The sequence below is a fragment of the Chiloscyllium plagiosum genome, unplaced genomic scaffold (assembly GCF_037043375.1).
Source record: "Chiloscyllium plagiosum isolate Xiang-an unplaced genomic scaffold, Cpla_swu_hap1 HiC_scaffold_7, whole genome shotgun sequence".
NCBI classification, from domain to species: Eukaryota; Metazoa; Chordata; class Chondrichthyes; order Orectolobiformes; family Hemiscylliidae; genus Chiloscyllium; species Chiloscyllium plagiosum.
This window is the reverse complement of record NW_028270145.1, coordinates 4,063,391-4,080,413: the sequence shown is the minus strand read 5'-3', so window position 1 is coordinate 4,080,413 and position 17,023 is coordinate 4,063,391. Positions and strand designations below refer to the sequence as shown.

The following is a 17,023-nucleotide window of genomic DNA, read 5'->3' as shown; positions in this document are numbered from 1 at the left end:
ATTATTGCAGTTGAAAAGTGTGGCACTGGAAAAGCACAGCAGGTCAGGCAGCATCCAAGAAGCAGAAGAGTGACGTTTTGGGCATAAGCCCTTCATCAGGAATTGTTGTGTAAAGAAATCAAAAGAACAGATGTATATCTCATCATTTCATGATGCATTATTTCATAGAATCCACAGTATTCTTATGTGGAATATTGGTTCTGATTGTGGTCTGCAGCAAAATGGTATAGCACAACACCATGGGGCAATTCAGTTATCCATGATCACTGATAATGAAGGGGCTGATAGGTCACATTAAATGGAGTGGCTTAATTTGCTGTTCTGTTCTCATCAACCTTCATTTTAACAGAATTAGTTTTGGTGAAGGATAAAGCTTCCACTGCACTGTGGTGGCATCTTGTTCATCAATGTGGTCAGGATCACATGATGTCCATGAGAACTCACTGGAGTTTTAACTAACTTCTAAACAGGGGATCTGCTGTAGAAGTTTCACTAGATAACCTGTCTAGAACCCATGATATATGCTTGGGTAAATTTCAAAATGATTCCTGAATGATTACAGAAGCAATAAGAGCACTCCTCTGAATCTCACAGTCCCACCCTGTGGCATTCTGAATACAATGCTATTGCATTTCAAAGATTTGTCTTTAAAATAATAACTGTTCAAACAGCAAAGCTTGCTATACGAAACTTCCTTTAATATTTTTGGTAGAACATGACAAGCAATTATTGCATAAAACTATTGTGTATATTTATTGCTTAGCACCTTGCATTTAGGATTTTAAGTGATCATTTATTTTTCCTTCTAAGCCCCTGAAGGATAACAAGAAATACAGTGCAGCTTGTACAAAGTTAAAAAGCACACAACAGCAGGTTATAGTCCGACAAGTTTATTTGGAAGCACTAGCTTTCGGAGTGCTGCTCCTTCATCAGGTGATTGATGGATCAGCGCTCCGAAAGCTAGTGCTTTCAAATAAACTTGATGAACTACAGTCTGGTGTTGTGTGATTTTTAACTTTGTACACCCCAGTCTAACACCGGCGTCTCCAAATCAGTACAGCCTGTAGTATTGTTAAAGCAATTCTTCAGACTGTATTCCAAGTGAAAGCAGTAGCTTGCTAGGAGCTTTGGATAGTGGAATATTTGCAAGAGTTAAATAAAGCTCATGTTTTTTCTCATCTAGGTGTGTGTGCAACATTGACTGTTCCCGCATCAGTTTCAACCCTGTATGTGCTTCTGATGGTAAATCCTATGATAATCCTTGTCAGGTTAAAGAGGCATCTTGCCAGAATCAGGAATTCATTGAAGTCACTCATTTGGGAAGATGTCCAGGTAAATGGAAACGTTTCAGTGCTCTATTTGCGAATTATAATGTAAAATTTCAGTCATGTTTTTATTTTTGCAGAATCCTGTGAATATTCTGTTAAAGTATTCATACTCTTTCAGTGTCCAGTGAGGGTAAATTCACTGATCCTGCACTAATGCACTTGAAACAAATATGGATTACTTAGTGGGCTGCAACATTACTGTTTCAACTCTGAATCACACTCAAAATGCAGGATCAAAAGTTTATAAAACAGTTATTTGACATTTTTAATTCTACGTCATAATTTATTCCAGCGTATCTAATATTTAATCCTTGTGGTGATATTCTGTCATCATAGGTATTAGAGTTTGTTTACAAACAAGACATATGATGAAATTAGAGTGGCTATTTATTAAACAATATGAATAAATTTGAGTACACCTATATCAGAAGTAACTGAGTGTCTAGCTCTTCTGTAGATGAAGTGCAATTTTTTACTTTTTTTATCAATTTGTGCATTTAATTTCACCCACAGTCCAGCAAGGAAGCAACAAAGCCATCACTGTCATAAATACAAACACACATCACAATACCAGACTCTCTCCAGAAATCAAGTCAGCTGAACTGAAAGTGCTATTGCTGATTTACCATAAGATAGGTTGTGTTACATGGTCGTTCAGTTCCATGGTGCAGCATGGCCAGCCCTTCACTGCTAAGGATAGAAAACATGTAATGGAGATGAAAAATTGAAGACACAACACTGAGTTTCTCTTTGAGTTCAGGCAGAAACTTTTCATTGCACCTGCTCTTGTTTCCTTCAATTGAAGGACACAGGCTTCAGAGAATGAATGAGTCACACTTTCAAATTTTAAACAATTTGTCTTTTATTTTCTGTTCAGTACATGGAATGAGACAAAAAAAAAGGAAATAGGGAAAGCAGAAAGGGTAGAAGATGCAAGGATGAATGGAAAGCAAAACAAGAAGCAATGAGAAAGGAACCAGGAGAAAGCACTTGAGTGGCAATGATAGAAAAAAGGCAAGAAACAGTGAATAAACATGAGAGGCACAGTGGCTCACTGATTAGCACTGCTGCCTCATAGCGCCTCCAGCTTTGGGCAACTGTCTGTGTGAAGTTTGCACATTTTCCTTGTATCTGTGTTGGTTACCTCCAGGTGCTCTGGTTTCCTCCCACATTCAAAGATGTGCAGGTTAGGTGGATTGACCATGCTAAATTACCTGTAGTATCCAGGGATGTGCAGGCTATTTTGAGTAGCCATGGAAAATGTAGGGTTACATGGGTAGGGTTGGGGCGATTGGTCTGGGTGGGATGCTGTTTGGAGAATCAGTGTAGACTCGATGGGCTGAATGGCCAGCTTCCACACTGTAGGGGTTCTGTGATTCTGGAAATAAAGGAGATGAAAAGAAGAGGGACGAGAGATAGAATGTGTCAGTATTAGATGACAGGAGAAGTAAAATAAGGGAGGAGATGGAATGAGAAAAAGAAAAAGTAGAGACAATGAAAAATGAGAAAAATCAAGATATCAAATAGCTAATTAGAGGCAAAGCATGTTTCAACAGCCTCATTGATGAATTAACTTTCAAAATTACTCATACTTTAGCTACAATTTTTAACAAATGAAAAATAATGGACTATATGCACATGTTTCTCATTGTGCTCCCTACAAGTGCCTCTCCTTGGTGGGAGCATAGAAATGTACAGTTATCCCATTTATTTAATATTTGTTACTCCTTGACAGCACACAATTTATTTTTCACCTCATGAAAAGTTGACCATCTGTGATCTATGCCTTCTGTTCAACTGCAACTGCTAAAATTATACAAAGCCTAGTAATACAATCCCAATTATTCAGTAATACAATTAGTTTTTCTGATTGAGTGATGCAAATGTGAGGAGAATGCTTGAAGACTAGAACTAAATCTTGGAATTCTGATGTTGTAACATTATTGAAACTACTAAAAATTTGGATTTAAGTAGGTTTAAGAGAGTTAACACAATATAAAGCACTAGTTCATTCTGTATCCACAGTAAAATTTAGCTGAATTTTAAAAATCTATGAACGTACAGAAATGCTGTTGCATGGATGCTCTGAATATCTTGTAAACACTGAAGGTTCCTTAGATTTTCCATTTCAAAGGTAAACCAATTGAACTTTATTGTTAACATTTTCCTTATTATAATTTATTCTTGTACTTTTGGAGTTTTACAACGTATGTACACACATTGGGCCAAATTTCACCAAAATCAGCCAAGTTGCAATTTTGTGGAGTTCCATTGGAGACTTTCCCTCCATAGGTTGCAGTGGGTCTTATCATGCAGTACTTCACAGCTTGCCTGTTTAGTTTTACACCAAGCCTGTAAGGGGCCTTGCTTGTACCATGATGTGCTCACCAGCAAAAGTATTTACAGTCAGTTCTGCTATAATGCAGTAGTTCTGTTCTCATGCAATCCCGTGTTATAAGAAAATTACATAATAGCAGCACCATTTAAGCTAATGGGGCCGGAATTGTGTCATAACCAATGCACGCTTTAAAAGTTTGCGCTTTAGAAATAGTGTCCACAATTCGTCAATCGCATTATACCTAATTTGCTTTAACAAAACGATAGTTACAGTAGAATGACCTGCACCACAGCTGGGATTCCTGGAGCCATATTTAAAACTCAGCACTGCACAAGGTGAGGTGTTATTAGCCAACAACTACCTTCAAATGCACATAGCAGAAGGGAAACTAAAAATAAACTCTTCTGAGAGCACATGGGTGGCATGACTGACACTTCATTAAACATGTAACTTCAAATTCACAATTATATTTTTCATCATTCTCAATTTACTTGATAGTCATCGTAGCAGCTACAAGAATCAAGCTATACAGATTTACTGTCCTTAGCGCTATTTCATCTTAGATTCCTGTCAAAGGAAATATTGCCCTTTCCCTAGCACCAAACGTAACATATATAATCTCAATGGACAGTGTGAAAACATTACATATTGGAAAGTCTTCAAATGGTTGAAAATGTTCACTTTTACTAACAGCAAAAACAAAGGAAAAATAAACAAAAATTAGCCACATTTGCTTCTGGGAAGAAAGAGGGACCACTTATAGAACATAGAACAGTACAGCACAGAACAGGCCCTTCAGCCCACGATGTTGTGCCAACCATTGATCCTCATGTGTACGAACTCTCAAATTTCTGTGATCATATGCATGTCTAGCAGTCTCTTAAATATCGCCAATGACCTCACATCCACAACTGCTGCTGGCAAAGCATTCCATGCTCTCACAACTCTCTGTGTAAAGAACCCACCTCTGACATCCCCTCTATACTTTCCGCCAAACAGCTTAAAACTATGATCCCTCGTGTTAACAATTTCTGCCCTGGGAAAAAGTTTCTGGCTATCAACTCTATCTATGCCTATCATTATCTTGTACACCTCAATTAGGTCCCCTCTCTTCCTTCTTTTTTCCAAAAGTCTGAGCTCAATCAACCTCTCTTCGTAAGATAAGCCCTCCATTCCAGGCAGCATCCTGGTAAACCTCCTCTGAACCCTCTCCAAAGCATCCACATCTTTCCTATAATAGGGCGACCAGAACTGGACACAGTATTCCAAGTGCGGTCTAACCAAAGTTTATAGAGCTGCAAAAAGATCTCATGGCTCTTAAACTCAATCCCCCTGTTAATGAAAGCCAAAACACCATATGCTTTCTTAACAACCCTGTCCACTTGGTGGCCATTTTAAGGGATCTGTGTATCTGCACACCAAGATCCTGCTGTTCCTCCACACTGCCAAGAATCCTGTCTTTAATCCTGAACTGAACTTTCAAGTTCGACCTTCCAAAATGCATCACCTCGCATTTATCCAGATTGAATTCCATCTGCCACCTCTCAGCCCATCTCTGCATCCTATCAATGTCACGTTGCAGCCTACAACAGTCCTCTATACTGTCAACGACACCTCCAACCTTTGTGTCGTCTGCAAACTTGCTAACGCATCCGTCAATCTCCTCTTCCAAGTCATTAATAAAAATTACAAAGAGTAGAGGCCCAAGAACAGAGCCCTGTGGAACACCACTCACCACTGACTTCCAGGCAGAATACTTTCCTTCCACTACCACTCGCTCTCTTCTGTCGACCAGCCAATTCTGTATCCAGACAGCTAAATTTCCCTATATCCCATTCCTCCTGACCTTCTGAACGAGCCTACCATGGGGAACCTTATCAAATGCCTTACTGAAGTCCATATACACAACATCCACCGCTCAGCCCTCATCAACTTGTCTAGTAACATCCTCAAAGAACTCAATAAGATTTGTGAGGCATGACCTACCCCTCACAAAACCATGCTGACTGCCTTTAATCAAGTCATGCTCTTCCAGATGGTCATAAATCCTTTCGCTCAGAATCCTTTCTAACACCTTGCAGATGACAGACATGAGACTGACTGACTGGTTTGTAATTGCCGGAGATTTCCCTATTTCCTTTCTTGAAGAGAGGAATTACATTTGCCTCCCTCCAGTCCTCCGGTACAACTCCGGTGGAGAGCAAGGATGCAAAGATCTTCGCAAGCGGCGAAGCAATCACATTTTTCGCTTCCCAAAGCAGCCGAAGACAAATCTGGTCTGGCCCTGGCGACTTGTCAATCTTAATGTTTGTCAAAATTTTCAACACATCAGCTTCCTCAATCTCTGTCTGTTCCAGCATGCTTATCTGCTCCTCAATAGTTTCATTCACTACAAGGTCCTTTTCTTTAGTAAAGACAGAAGCAAAAAACTCATTTAGGGCTTCCCCTACCTCCTCAGACTCTATACACAAGTTCCCTATGCTATCTCTGATCGGCCCTACTCTTTCTTTGATCATTCTCTTATTCCTCACATACGTGTAAAATCCCTTTGGATTCTCCCTAATCCTTCCTGCCAAGCTTTTTTCGCCCCACCCGGCTCTCCTCAGACCATTTTTGAGCTCCTTCCTCGCCTGCCTGTAATCCTCTAGAGCTGAGCAAGACCCTTGCTTCCTCCACCTTACGTAAGCTGCCTTCTTTCTTTTGACGAGAAGCTCCTCCGCACTCGTCTTCTAATGTTCCTTTATCTTATCCCTTCTTGCCTGTCTCAGAGGAACACATTTGTGCATCACTCGCAATAACTGTTCCTTAAACAGTCTCCACATGTCTATAGCGCCCTCTCCATGGAGCAATTGCTCCCAGTCCATGCTTCCCAATGCACTTTTGATAGTATCATAGTTTCCTTTTCCCCAATTAAATACCCTCCCATTGTGCCTGCTTCTCTCCTTCTCCATAGCTATGTAGAATGTGAGGCAGTTGTGGTCACTATCCCCAAAATGCTTTCCCAACGCAAGATCTGACACCTGCCCCAAATTGCCGAGCACCAAATCCAAAATGGCCTCTCCCCTCATTGGCCTGTCAACGTACGGAGTTAGGAAACCCTCCTGAACACACCTTACAAAAACAGCTCCTTCCAAACCATCTGCTCGAAGGAGGTTCCAATCAATATTGGGAAAGTTAAAGTGACCCATTACAACTACCCTACTACATTCACACTTTTCTAAAATCTGCCAACCTATGCTTTCTTCAATCTCCCTGCTGCTATTGGGGGGCCTGTAGTAAACCCATAATGAGATGGCTGCTCCCTTACTGTTCCTAATTTCCACCCATACTGACTCAGTAGGCAGACCCTCTTCGATAATGGTAACTTCTGTAGCTTTGATACCCTCTTTGATTAGCAGTGCTACACCCCCTCCTTTTTTTCCCCCCTCCCTATTCTTTTTAAATGTTCTAAACCCTGGAACATCCAGCAACCATTCCTGCCCCTGAGAAACCCATGTCTCTGTTATGGCCACAACATCATAGCACAGGTACTGATCCATGCTCTAAGCTCATTACTTTTATTCCTGATACTCCTTGCATTAAAACAAACACACTTTAACCAATCCCTTGGTTCTTTCCCAGGAAATTCCTTCCCACTGGCTGCGCTACCTCTCGCTATTGCCTCATCTCCATCAACTCTCACCTCCAGTATATAGCTCAGGTTCCCACCCCTCTGCCATACTAGTTTAAACCCTCATGAACAACTCGAGCAAACCTTCCACCCTGGACTTTGGTCCCTTTCCAGTTCAGGTGAAACCCATCCTTCACTTATCTTTGGATCAATGACAAATTTACAGTCAGTGAATCATCACAGCCCCCAGGTCCCATCCATGGGAACCAGGTATCAATTAAGTCCTGTCTGACTTGTGCTTTAAGTTGTCCTGAAGGTGTCATTACTTCTGTTCACTGTCCTCATCTTCCTCTTTGGAAGATTGCTGCTGCTCTCCCAGCTCCTCAGCATCTATCACATCCTTTTTAGCCTGCTTTCCAGACTGCAATTATGCAGAACGCTTGACCATGACCACCTCATGTTGATGACTGACCATGTCTAGGCCCATAGACTGAGATCAGAGACTACCCCTGACTGACAAGCAGGTCTTCCTGACTGATGACAATTTCCCCTTGACTTGACCAAGGAATACTCCCCTGAGACTCAAAGATCTGGTCACTGGATTGAAGAAAATGCTTTTTAATTGCCCTCAAAACTACTGGCATGTACAGTAGGTGTGACATTGACATAGCACAATGCTATACAGCAACATGTGATCCTCCTTGAATGAAAACTGGTGACATCTACTACAAACACCTGGTATTGTATCTGCTAAACAGCAAGGCAAGACGGAATTACTGTGAGCCTTTAAATTCTGAAAGAAGTGACAAAACATGCAAAGGCAGTCCAAGGAAGAGATGCTGTGCACATACAAGAAAGAGCAAAGTGAGTGTGCAGTAGGAGAGTAAACAATAAGCCCTGCAAATGTACTTTGGTCCAATCCATGACATGGGTAATTGTTCCTGCAATGCAAAGTGCCATGGCAGGAGCATTATTATTAAAGATGTTAGTGTATTCTAAATTGCAACATTGAAGTGGAGAGCTGTATTGTAAGTGAATCTGGGATTGAAATGATTATGTGGTAAGACTGGTGCATGCCCAGTGTCAGAGTGTATGATGGGGCATTAAGGCAGCCACTGCTTATTTGAGACATAATTGAGATGTTAGCGACTGCTGCCTAAGTTGGAGGCTCAGAGGAGCAAGTAGTGAACCGGAATCGCTATGTACAACCTCTGAATTCCATGTCAGAAATTGTCATCTCTAGTTTCTCTCTGGTGTGTGAGAGAATGGGAAATTTCATATCAATGAGGCATGATTAAGTACTAATAGTTGGCAAATACATGTAAATTGCCTGTCACCACTCACTCGCAAGATTCTCCACTTCATGTTCATAACTTAGTTGTAGAATCCGACATTGTTCTTTCTCCCTAAGAATCTTATTTTCTCTGGTTTTGCCAGATTTTCCCAACTGACTTGCCATTCTCCACATTGTTCGGGGCTAGGAAAATTCTACCCATTGTAACAGGAAGTTTGTAAAGTACTATTATGACAGAGTACATTGTGATACCACAAAACAAAGTATGTGATTTTCTCAACTGACAGAACAAACATTCTTCATGAGAGATAATGCAGTCTGCTAGGTTAAAATTCTTGAATGTTATAATCTGACAACACATTTTGCAGCATACTAATATATAGAGATTGTATCATATCCAAAATTCTGTATGACTTTCAGAGGTCAATTGCATGATATGAATAGCAATGGTAAATACTTTACAATACAAGACAAAGCAAGTAAGGCTTTCATTGTCACCGTGAGAGCTCTGCTTTCTACAGAGACAACTGTTTTTTCAAGAAATTTTTGTATGTGAAGGATTCTACAAAGGTAAGTGTGAAATTACTTTCAGTAAGAAGAAAAGCCAAACATGAAAAGTAAAAAGAATCTATAGTTTAATTTATCAGAGATACCCGTAAACTGTCATGCTCTTCCCAATCAACAAGGGATAATGTGAGACTAACCTGCAAAAACAAAATGCCACTTAAAACAATTGTCTTTATATTGGAACACATGAAACCTCCAAACATGCATAGTATCCTTTATTTGCAGTTAATGGCCCAACTTTAAAGGAAAAATGTTCTGGAAAATTACCTTCTGTAAACTAGCAACTGTAGTCTTACTAATTTGCACATGACCCAGAGGTAGCACGTTCCGTAACAGGATAATTAATTCAAGAATAAGGAAAAATGTTCTGGAAAATTACCTTCTGTAAACTAGCAACTGTAATCTTACTAATTTGCACATGACCCAGAGGTAGCACGTTCCGTAACAGGATAATTAATTCAAGAATAAGGCTTAAAATGAAATACCTTGGCACAAATGCTTAATTAACACATTGCGTTAAGTAGAATGTTTGTTATTCCTTGGTGATTTTAGCAGGAAAAATGTACAGCTTACTCTTCAACTGTTTCCCTGGAAAAAGAGACACAGGACAGAAATGTGCTGTGTATCACATAGGTTGCTTGGGTAACTTCAGTGATTTTAAAACATTTTTAACTTTTTTTGATCAGACAATGCAACCACAGGTACGAAAACTGAAGATGGGCTTTATGCAAGGACTGATTACACAGGTATCAATTTCTAACCTTTTTCAGAAATTAGTTTTTAAAAAAAAAGTCAACTCGGATAAAAAATGTTCGGAGTTTAATTCTTTGAAGTTTCACGACTCATGTTTTTCCGTGCTGTAAACAATTATAGAATCCCACTCGTAATATTTTCCTGATTCCAGATTATACAGTTAGAGTGTTAGTCCCAATATTATTTGCAGTATGGTCTGCAAATGAAACAGAAGATTTTTCTGTTTAGGAATTTTTAAAAACTTTATCCTAATTGCTTTTCTTGGTCAGTGATTAATTGCACAACATGCTAGAGAGGAAGAAATATTAACAGGTCTTCTACTTCCAATGACTCTTTTGTGAGTGTTTTTGAAAATGTGAAGGCAAGATCATTAGATCTCCATAGTTGAATAAGCCTGCCAAATTCACCAATTAGGTTTAAATCAAAAATGGCTACTTGGATGAGATATTTGTGGAGATGGGGAAAATGATGCTGCACTTTCAGGCCAATGGCAGAAGAATCTGTTTGCCAAGAACGTCAAAGCTGGATTGCCTTTGTAACCTCAATTTCATAAATTAGATCTTGGTTCTACTGCTATTTCTGTCTTAAGTGCCTTCGTTGGACTTTATTATTCTCATGCTGTGAGCAACCTAATCTTGGTGTCATACTTTTTAAGATGAGTTTCATATAGAACTCAACTCCACTGACTCTCAAATTCTTGCTGAAAGTCATTAAATATTTTTCAGTTTTCTTATTTACCTCCAATTTGCATTTTATATTACAGAAAAAAATGCCAATAAATTAGAAAAACCTGCCCGAGGACTCTTTATCCCATGTCCCAATCACTTGGATAATCTTTGTTTACATGGAAAATGTGAATACTTGATTAATAAACAGGAACCATCTTGCAGGTAAATGTTTAGATAAGACAATAACAAGTCTTTTTTTTTGATTTCCATGTAAACGTTTACTTATTTCAATATTGTATGAATTCAATTCATTTGCTGACCAATTACACTCATCTTGCAGCTGTGAAACAGGTTTTAAAGGACCACGCTGCGAACAAAAAGAGTTTAATGTTTTGTATGTCGTTCCTGGAGCTGGAAAACTTCAGTATGTCTTAATAGCATCCATCATTGGAGCTGTGCAGGTGGCCATCATTTTGATTGTAGTTCTTTGCATAACAAGGTAACCTTACTTTTTAATAATTGGTCAAGTTACTTGATTAAGGTAATCAGGTATTCTGATTTCCACTGCATAATCCTGTGCTAAATGTTAATCCTGTCAATTTTAAGAAACATTGTTCATTTCTGGCACCCAGAGGTCAGCGCCAAGCTCTCTCATTTATAGGAGGAACAAGTACTCTGCAATGTTATTGATCTGAGAGAGACTGGGCCTGTCTTGCGCGTACTTTATGACAATAAGAAGCATTATGACAATGTTGAGAAGTCAGGAGTAGCAATACTATGGAAAGCAAGGTATCTAAGGGAGTTAGATGGAGGATGGGCAGATTCCATAATTGGTAGCTGCCCACAATTTGTAAACAAATGAAAGAACATATTGCCATAATATAATTGGTTTGGAATGGTCAGCTGTTTGGTTTTAAGTTTTCTAAAAGGATGGAAGAGTTGACACTGTCTTTGGTGATGCCCTTTGTGTATTAGAGGTTTCTTGGTACACCCTATCTCAAACCTCTTCAGGCAACTTGAATAATAAAATAGAATGCACCAATTGGCATCAATCTAAGGTAAGATATAACACAGGCACATACTATCCAGTTGATCTTGATCTGTCTATCTTGCTAACATTTCCTTTTATATGAAAATTGGGTGATTTTGTCTTACAGACAAAGTCAAGCAATAGCTTGGCATACAATAAAATCTTGACTAGTTGAATCATGTACACACAGTCAGGCCATTCTAAAAGGCATCGAATAACCAAGAGTCACATCTGAAAAATCTCTTATCTTTTTCTGCTTATGTTGCTGTCTCTAGAAGTGTCTATCTGTCATCAGCGCAGTCAGTAATGTTTTCCACATTTTTGTTCCACAGTGAAAAATCACAGAACATCTATAGCTTCAGTTGAGGTGCCAACCTAAAAAAGCTACAACATAGGGCGACAGATATCCTCCACTTTTCTAAAGTTCACTTTACACCACTTCACTTTTACAAAAGACGTACATTAGTGCTTGTTTTCGCTAACCGAAAGAAATCCAAAGAGGATTTTGTTTTTACAAGAAAAGGGAAAAATTTTCCCATATAAATTAATGCTTCTTTGCTTTACGCCATTTTGGCTTATGAAAGGTTTCATAGTAACGCTCTACTTTCGGATAGCAGGGGATACCTATACCTTCTTGGACTAAACATGGCTACCTGCCTTTCCAGCAACAACAAATTTACAGTCAATGAATGATGATTTCATCCAATTCTAATCTATTGCATGCAATGCTGCACTGCTCTATGATGATTAAGGTGATATTTCTCCTACACAATGGCCCTCATCACAAGTCTGCCATCACTCTTCAGCACCCATCACATTGCTATTGCCTTCTCTAGTTGTGCAGGATTTAGCAGCACCCTCTGTCTAGAGTGTACTAAGAGGTCCCACCAGATCAATCCAAGCATCAGAACCTCAACTTAAGAAGGTGTAATGTCTGCTTTGTGAAGATCTGTGTGGAAGAACAGACTGTGTTGTGTCTATGCTTAGCCTCTATCAGGAAAATGCATAATAGTCTTCAGCCATGATTGCACTGCATAGCCCTCATCTCCAATGAGCCATTCTTTTAAGACATTTGGTCCTTGAAATGAAGCTGGAATCCAAGTTAATCATAGATATAGGCATCATCACAGCTTCCATGATACCTGGTACCTACAAAGGTGTGGTATCAATGATCAATATTATTTGTACATTGGCAGAATGGAACTCCTTCATGATGAAGTCAGCATATGGTGCATGCTGTGATGTGCATGATCTGTAGTTCCCTGCTTCTGGGGAATTCCTGCTAGTTGGCAAAGTTTACTGACCAAGTTAGAGCAATTTCCTTGTGATGGCAAAATCAGATGAAATGCTGTGATCTGGATATTCATACAAATTGTATCAGTAACAGTGTTGGTAACATTTGAGTTGAGAAATCACACACAGGTCCCCAGCTGACCCTTGGAAGTAACCAGTCACATAAAAATGTAGCAGAGCTGTAACCTGGATGGCCATCCATTCCCTCAGATCACAAGTCCTGTTCCAGCAGATGACATAGTTCCAGCAGATGACACATCTTCATCCTGCTCATCTGGAAGAAATGGCATCCAGGACGATGAGGTTTGGGCCTGCTGTGCCGTCTATACATCCTGAAGGATCCTCTGCTGTGACTTATTCACGTGATGCTGTCCAGCAGCCTCTAAATGTTGCTGCTGGTCTGGTCTTTCTGGCAAGCTTACTCCTCCTCAATTTCTCTGCACTTTAGTTGTGCAGCAGCCATAGATTTGATTATTATCACAAGTACTGAAATACATGGAAAAGTATTGTTTTGCATGCTATCCAGGCAAATCATTACCATGCGTAAGTAGATCCTGGCAATAGAACAGAATGCAGAATGTAACGTTTTAGCTACAGAGAGGTGCAGACAAAGATCAACTAGTATTTGAAAGGTCCATTCAAAAGTCTGATAACAGCAGGGAAGAAGCAGTTATTGAATCCATTGGTACATTTTCAAACTTTTGTATCTTCTGCCCAGTGGAAGAGGATGGAAGAGAGTAAAACTGGGGTGGAAGGGGGTCTTTGATTATATTGGCTGCTTTCCCGAGGCAGCAGGAAATTTAGATAGTGGATGGAAGGCTAGTTTGCATGTTGGAATTGCAGGAGGCTGGAAGAACACAGCAAACCAGGCAGCATCAGGAGATGGAGAATTCAACGTTTCAAGTATAACCGTTCTTCAGGACTGCATGTGGGTGTAAGGGGAGCTGCAGATAAAGGAGGGGGGGGGGGGAGGGTTTTGGGTGGGGAGAAGGGCTGTGTGGTGAGGTAGTGATAGGTGAACACAGGTAGCAAGTACGGCCTGATTGGTCATTGGGAGGAATGAATCTGGTTGATAGCTGGAAGGAAGGGTCGGTCAGACGAATGGAAGGGAGGAATTGAAAAGGGAGTTTGGGGATGGGAAGGGAGATTATTTGAAATTGGAGAACTCAATGTTGAGTTCACCTGGCTGTAGGCTGCCCAGGCAGAAGATGAGGTGATCCTCCAATTAGTGGTCTGATTCGTTGTGGCAGTGGAGGAGGCTGAAGATGGTCACGTCGGAGAGGGAATGGGAAGGGGAATTGAAATGGGTGGTGACTGGGATCTTGTGGTCTTAGGCAGAGCAGTTGCCATTCCAAGCTGTGATGCATCTGGACAGTAGTTTTCTGTGGTGCTTCTATAAAAATTATTAAAAAGAGTCATTTTGGTCATGCCGAATTGCCTTAGCCTTATGAGGAAGTAGAGGCATTTGTGTGTTTTTTTAACTGCAGCATCGATATGGATTGACCAGGACAGATTGTTGACAATCTTTACCCCTAGGAACTTGAAACTCTCGACCATCTCCACCTCAGCACCATTGACAGATGAGATGGGGTTCCTCCACTTCACTTCCTGAAGTCAATGACCAGTTTCTTTGCTGGAGAGATTGTTGTCTTTACACCAGGCCACTAAACTCTCTACCTCTTTCCTGTACTTTGCCTTGTCATGACAGCCATTTTTAATTTCCATTTGCATTTGCAATTTAGATGGAAAGCAACACAAGAAGTACTTCAGAGTGGATTGTCGGCTCAGCTTGTCAATCTGTGGTTTGCCCCTCCAAACTTCCTGTTACTTTCTGCCTTGTATTCTCTGCCAGTGTTATCACCCAACTCTTTTATTTAGTTTTTCATCTTATCACTTTCCCTCTTAGCCCTTAGCCGATTATCCAACCATCATGTAACATATTCTTCCCCATCAAAATCAGCATGGTGATTACCATTGATGGTCACCCTACCCCAGCAACCTGTGCCCTTCAATGCACTATTATCTCAGATCCTTATGTTGAATTAAGGACCCCTCAACATCCACGTATGCTGCTTCCAGTGTCCATAATTGGCCAACTTCCCAACTTCTCTACCACAGTGATTGCCATTTAGTGAACCCTGATAATAACCTTCTGCTTGACTTTCCCCTGGACTGACCATGCCCACTGCCCTAAACCTGACTGATGGGTGACTGCACCGCGGGATGTTTACTGTGCAGTTCCCCATCTCACGTAACACTAATCCCTGGGCTGGTTGCACTCGGCTTTTAGTATTGACTGGCGAACTCCTGGACTTTAATGATACAGAAGCACTGACCCTAAACATCCCAATCATCTGTCTGACCATGTCCAAGCCCCCAGAGTGAGACCAGATGATGCCCTTAACTGGCAGTAGTAGGTCCTCCTGATTAATGAGTTCTTCTTGACTTTACTGAGGATAGTTGCCTTTCTATCATAAGATATAGAAGCAAAAATAGGCCATTCATCCCATCAAGACATGATAACAGCTTTTCACAGCACTTTGGAGCTTACAAACATTTTACATTGCAGTGCTTCTGCCAAATCACTGTGTACAGGGCCATACAGCTAGTTCACACAACTGTACAGGATGCATATGGCTCTTAACTTGCTTTCTTAACACTTGCTCACTTTGCATTTATTTGGATGCTCATATCTGACTTGCCTTGCCGTTTAGCACATTGCCACTTCAATGAGAACTTACAGTCCGGCAGCACTTTTTGGTTGACTTGCATCCTAGAGCAGATAAAAAGACAGGCAGCATATCAGCATTGCCAGCACCAAATTGTCAAGGGGTTCTGCCATTCTCACATTCCGATCACTTAATCTGCACACCATCATTGCATAAATGCTAACCCCTCCACACTTTGTGTCAGCTCTGATGAAGAATCATTTAGACTCAACATTAGCTTGCTTTCTCTCCATGGATGCTGCCTGACCAGCTATGATTTCCAGCATTTTTTCCTTTCAGTATAGATTCCAGCATCTGCAGTAATTTGCTCTGTACACTTATAGCATATGGGTTAGAGTGGCAAACAAACTGCGTATGCTTCTCCCCTACATCAAAGACATCTCGGAAATGATTGCCAGACTACTCAGACCCCTTGGCATCATGGTAGCCCACAAACCCACCAACACACTAAAACAGCAGCTAATGAATTTGAAAGATCCGATACAGACAACAAGCAAAACTAATGTAATTTACAAAATACCGCGCAAGGACTATAACAAACACTACATTGGACAAACAAGCAGAAAACTAGCCACCAGGATACATGAACACCAACTAGCCACAAAAAGACATGACCCTCTCTCACTAGTATCCTCATATACGGCTGAGGAAGGACACCACTTCGACTGGGATAACACATCCATCCTAGGACAAGCGAAACAAAGACTCGCGTGAGAATTCCTGGAAGCATGGCATTCCAACCGGAACTCTATCAACAAACACATCGAGTTAGACCCCATCTACCACCCCCTGAGAAAAGGAACATGAAGTGACTTCACCACAGAAAATAACATCACCACAGTAAATGATATCACCAATCCAAAGAAACCCAAACATATAAATAGAAAGCAGGAATTTTCAGCATTGTTTTGCCTGAGGCCCACTGAAGATATTACCTAGTAGGGTAACAAAACGTCTGGAAATGAGCCTTCCAGCTCAGCGAGCAAACCTACATCCAAAACCTCAACCTGAGCTACAAATCTTCTCAAAACTCACTTTAACCAAATTGCCATGACTAGAAGTCAAATGGAGAGACCAGACGTTAGAAAGGTGAAGGGGTCTGCAGTCAGACAGGAGTTGCTGCAATACTCAGTCAAGAGTATCACCTGATCTCAGTCCAAGGGGTTAGTCATGGTCAGTCAGGAACTTGGTGTGTTACAACTAGTCTCCAGGTGAGGTTTCCCAATCTGTTACAGTTCTAGACAAATATTCAGCTCCTGGGTGAGGAGGGATGAACTAGCTTCACTTTTTATTCATGTGTCCCCTGTAAGTTAGACACAAGGCTAATTTAGAAAGGATCCCTTCCCTTTCTCCCAGTCTAAAGGAAGTTTGCTTTTAAAGGAACTATCAACAGCCTGGGGATTACCATTAACC

At 40.6% G+C, this 17,023-nt stretch overlaps 1 protein-coding gene across 1 annotated transcript in view; it reads left to right on the top strand.

Annotated features, from left to right (window-relative positions):
* Positions 1–17,023, top strand: part of tmeff2a (transmembrane protein with EGF-like and two follistatin-like domains 2a) — a 94,266-nt gene that overhangs the window by 69,092 nt on the left and 8,151 nt on the right. Inside the window, exons 6-9 of the mRNA XM_087988679.1 lie at positions 1,184–1,332; positions 9,824–9,883; positions 10,654–10,780; positions 10,899–11,057. Coding sequence (XP_087844805.1) covers positions 1,184–1,332; positions 9,824–9,883; positions 10,654–10,780; positions 10,899–11,057 — 495 coding nt within the window. The remainder of the gene's footprint in view (positions 1–1,183; positions 1,333–9,823; positions 9,884–10,653; positions 10,781–10,898; positions 11,058–17,023) is intronic.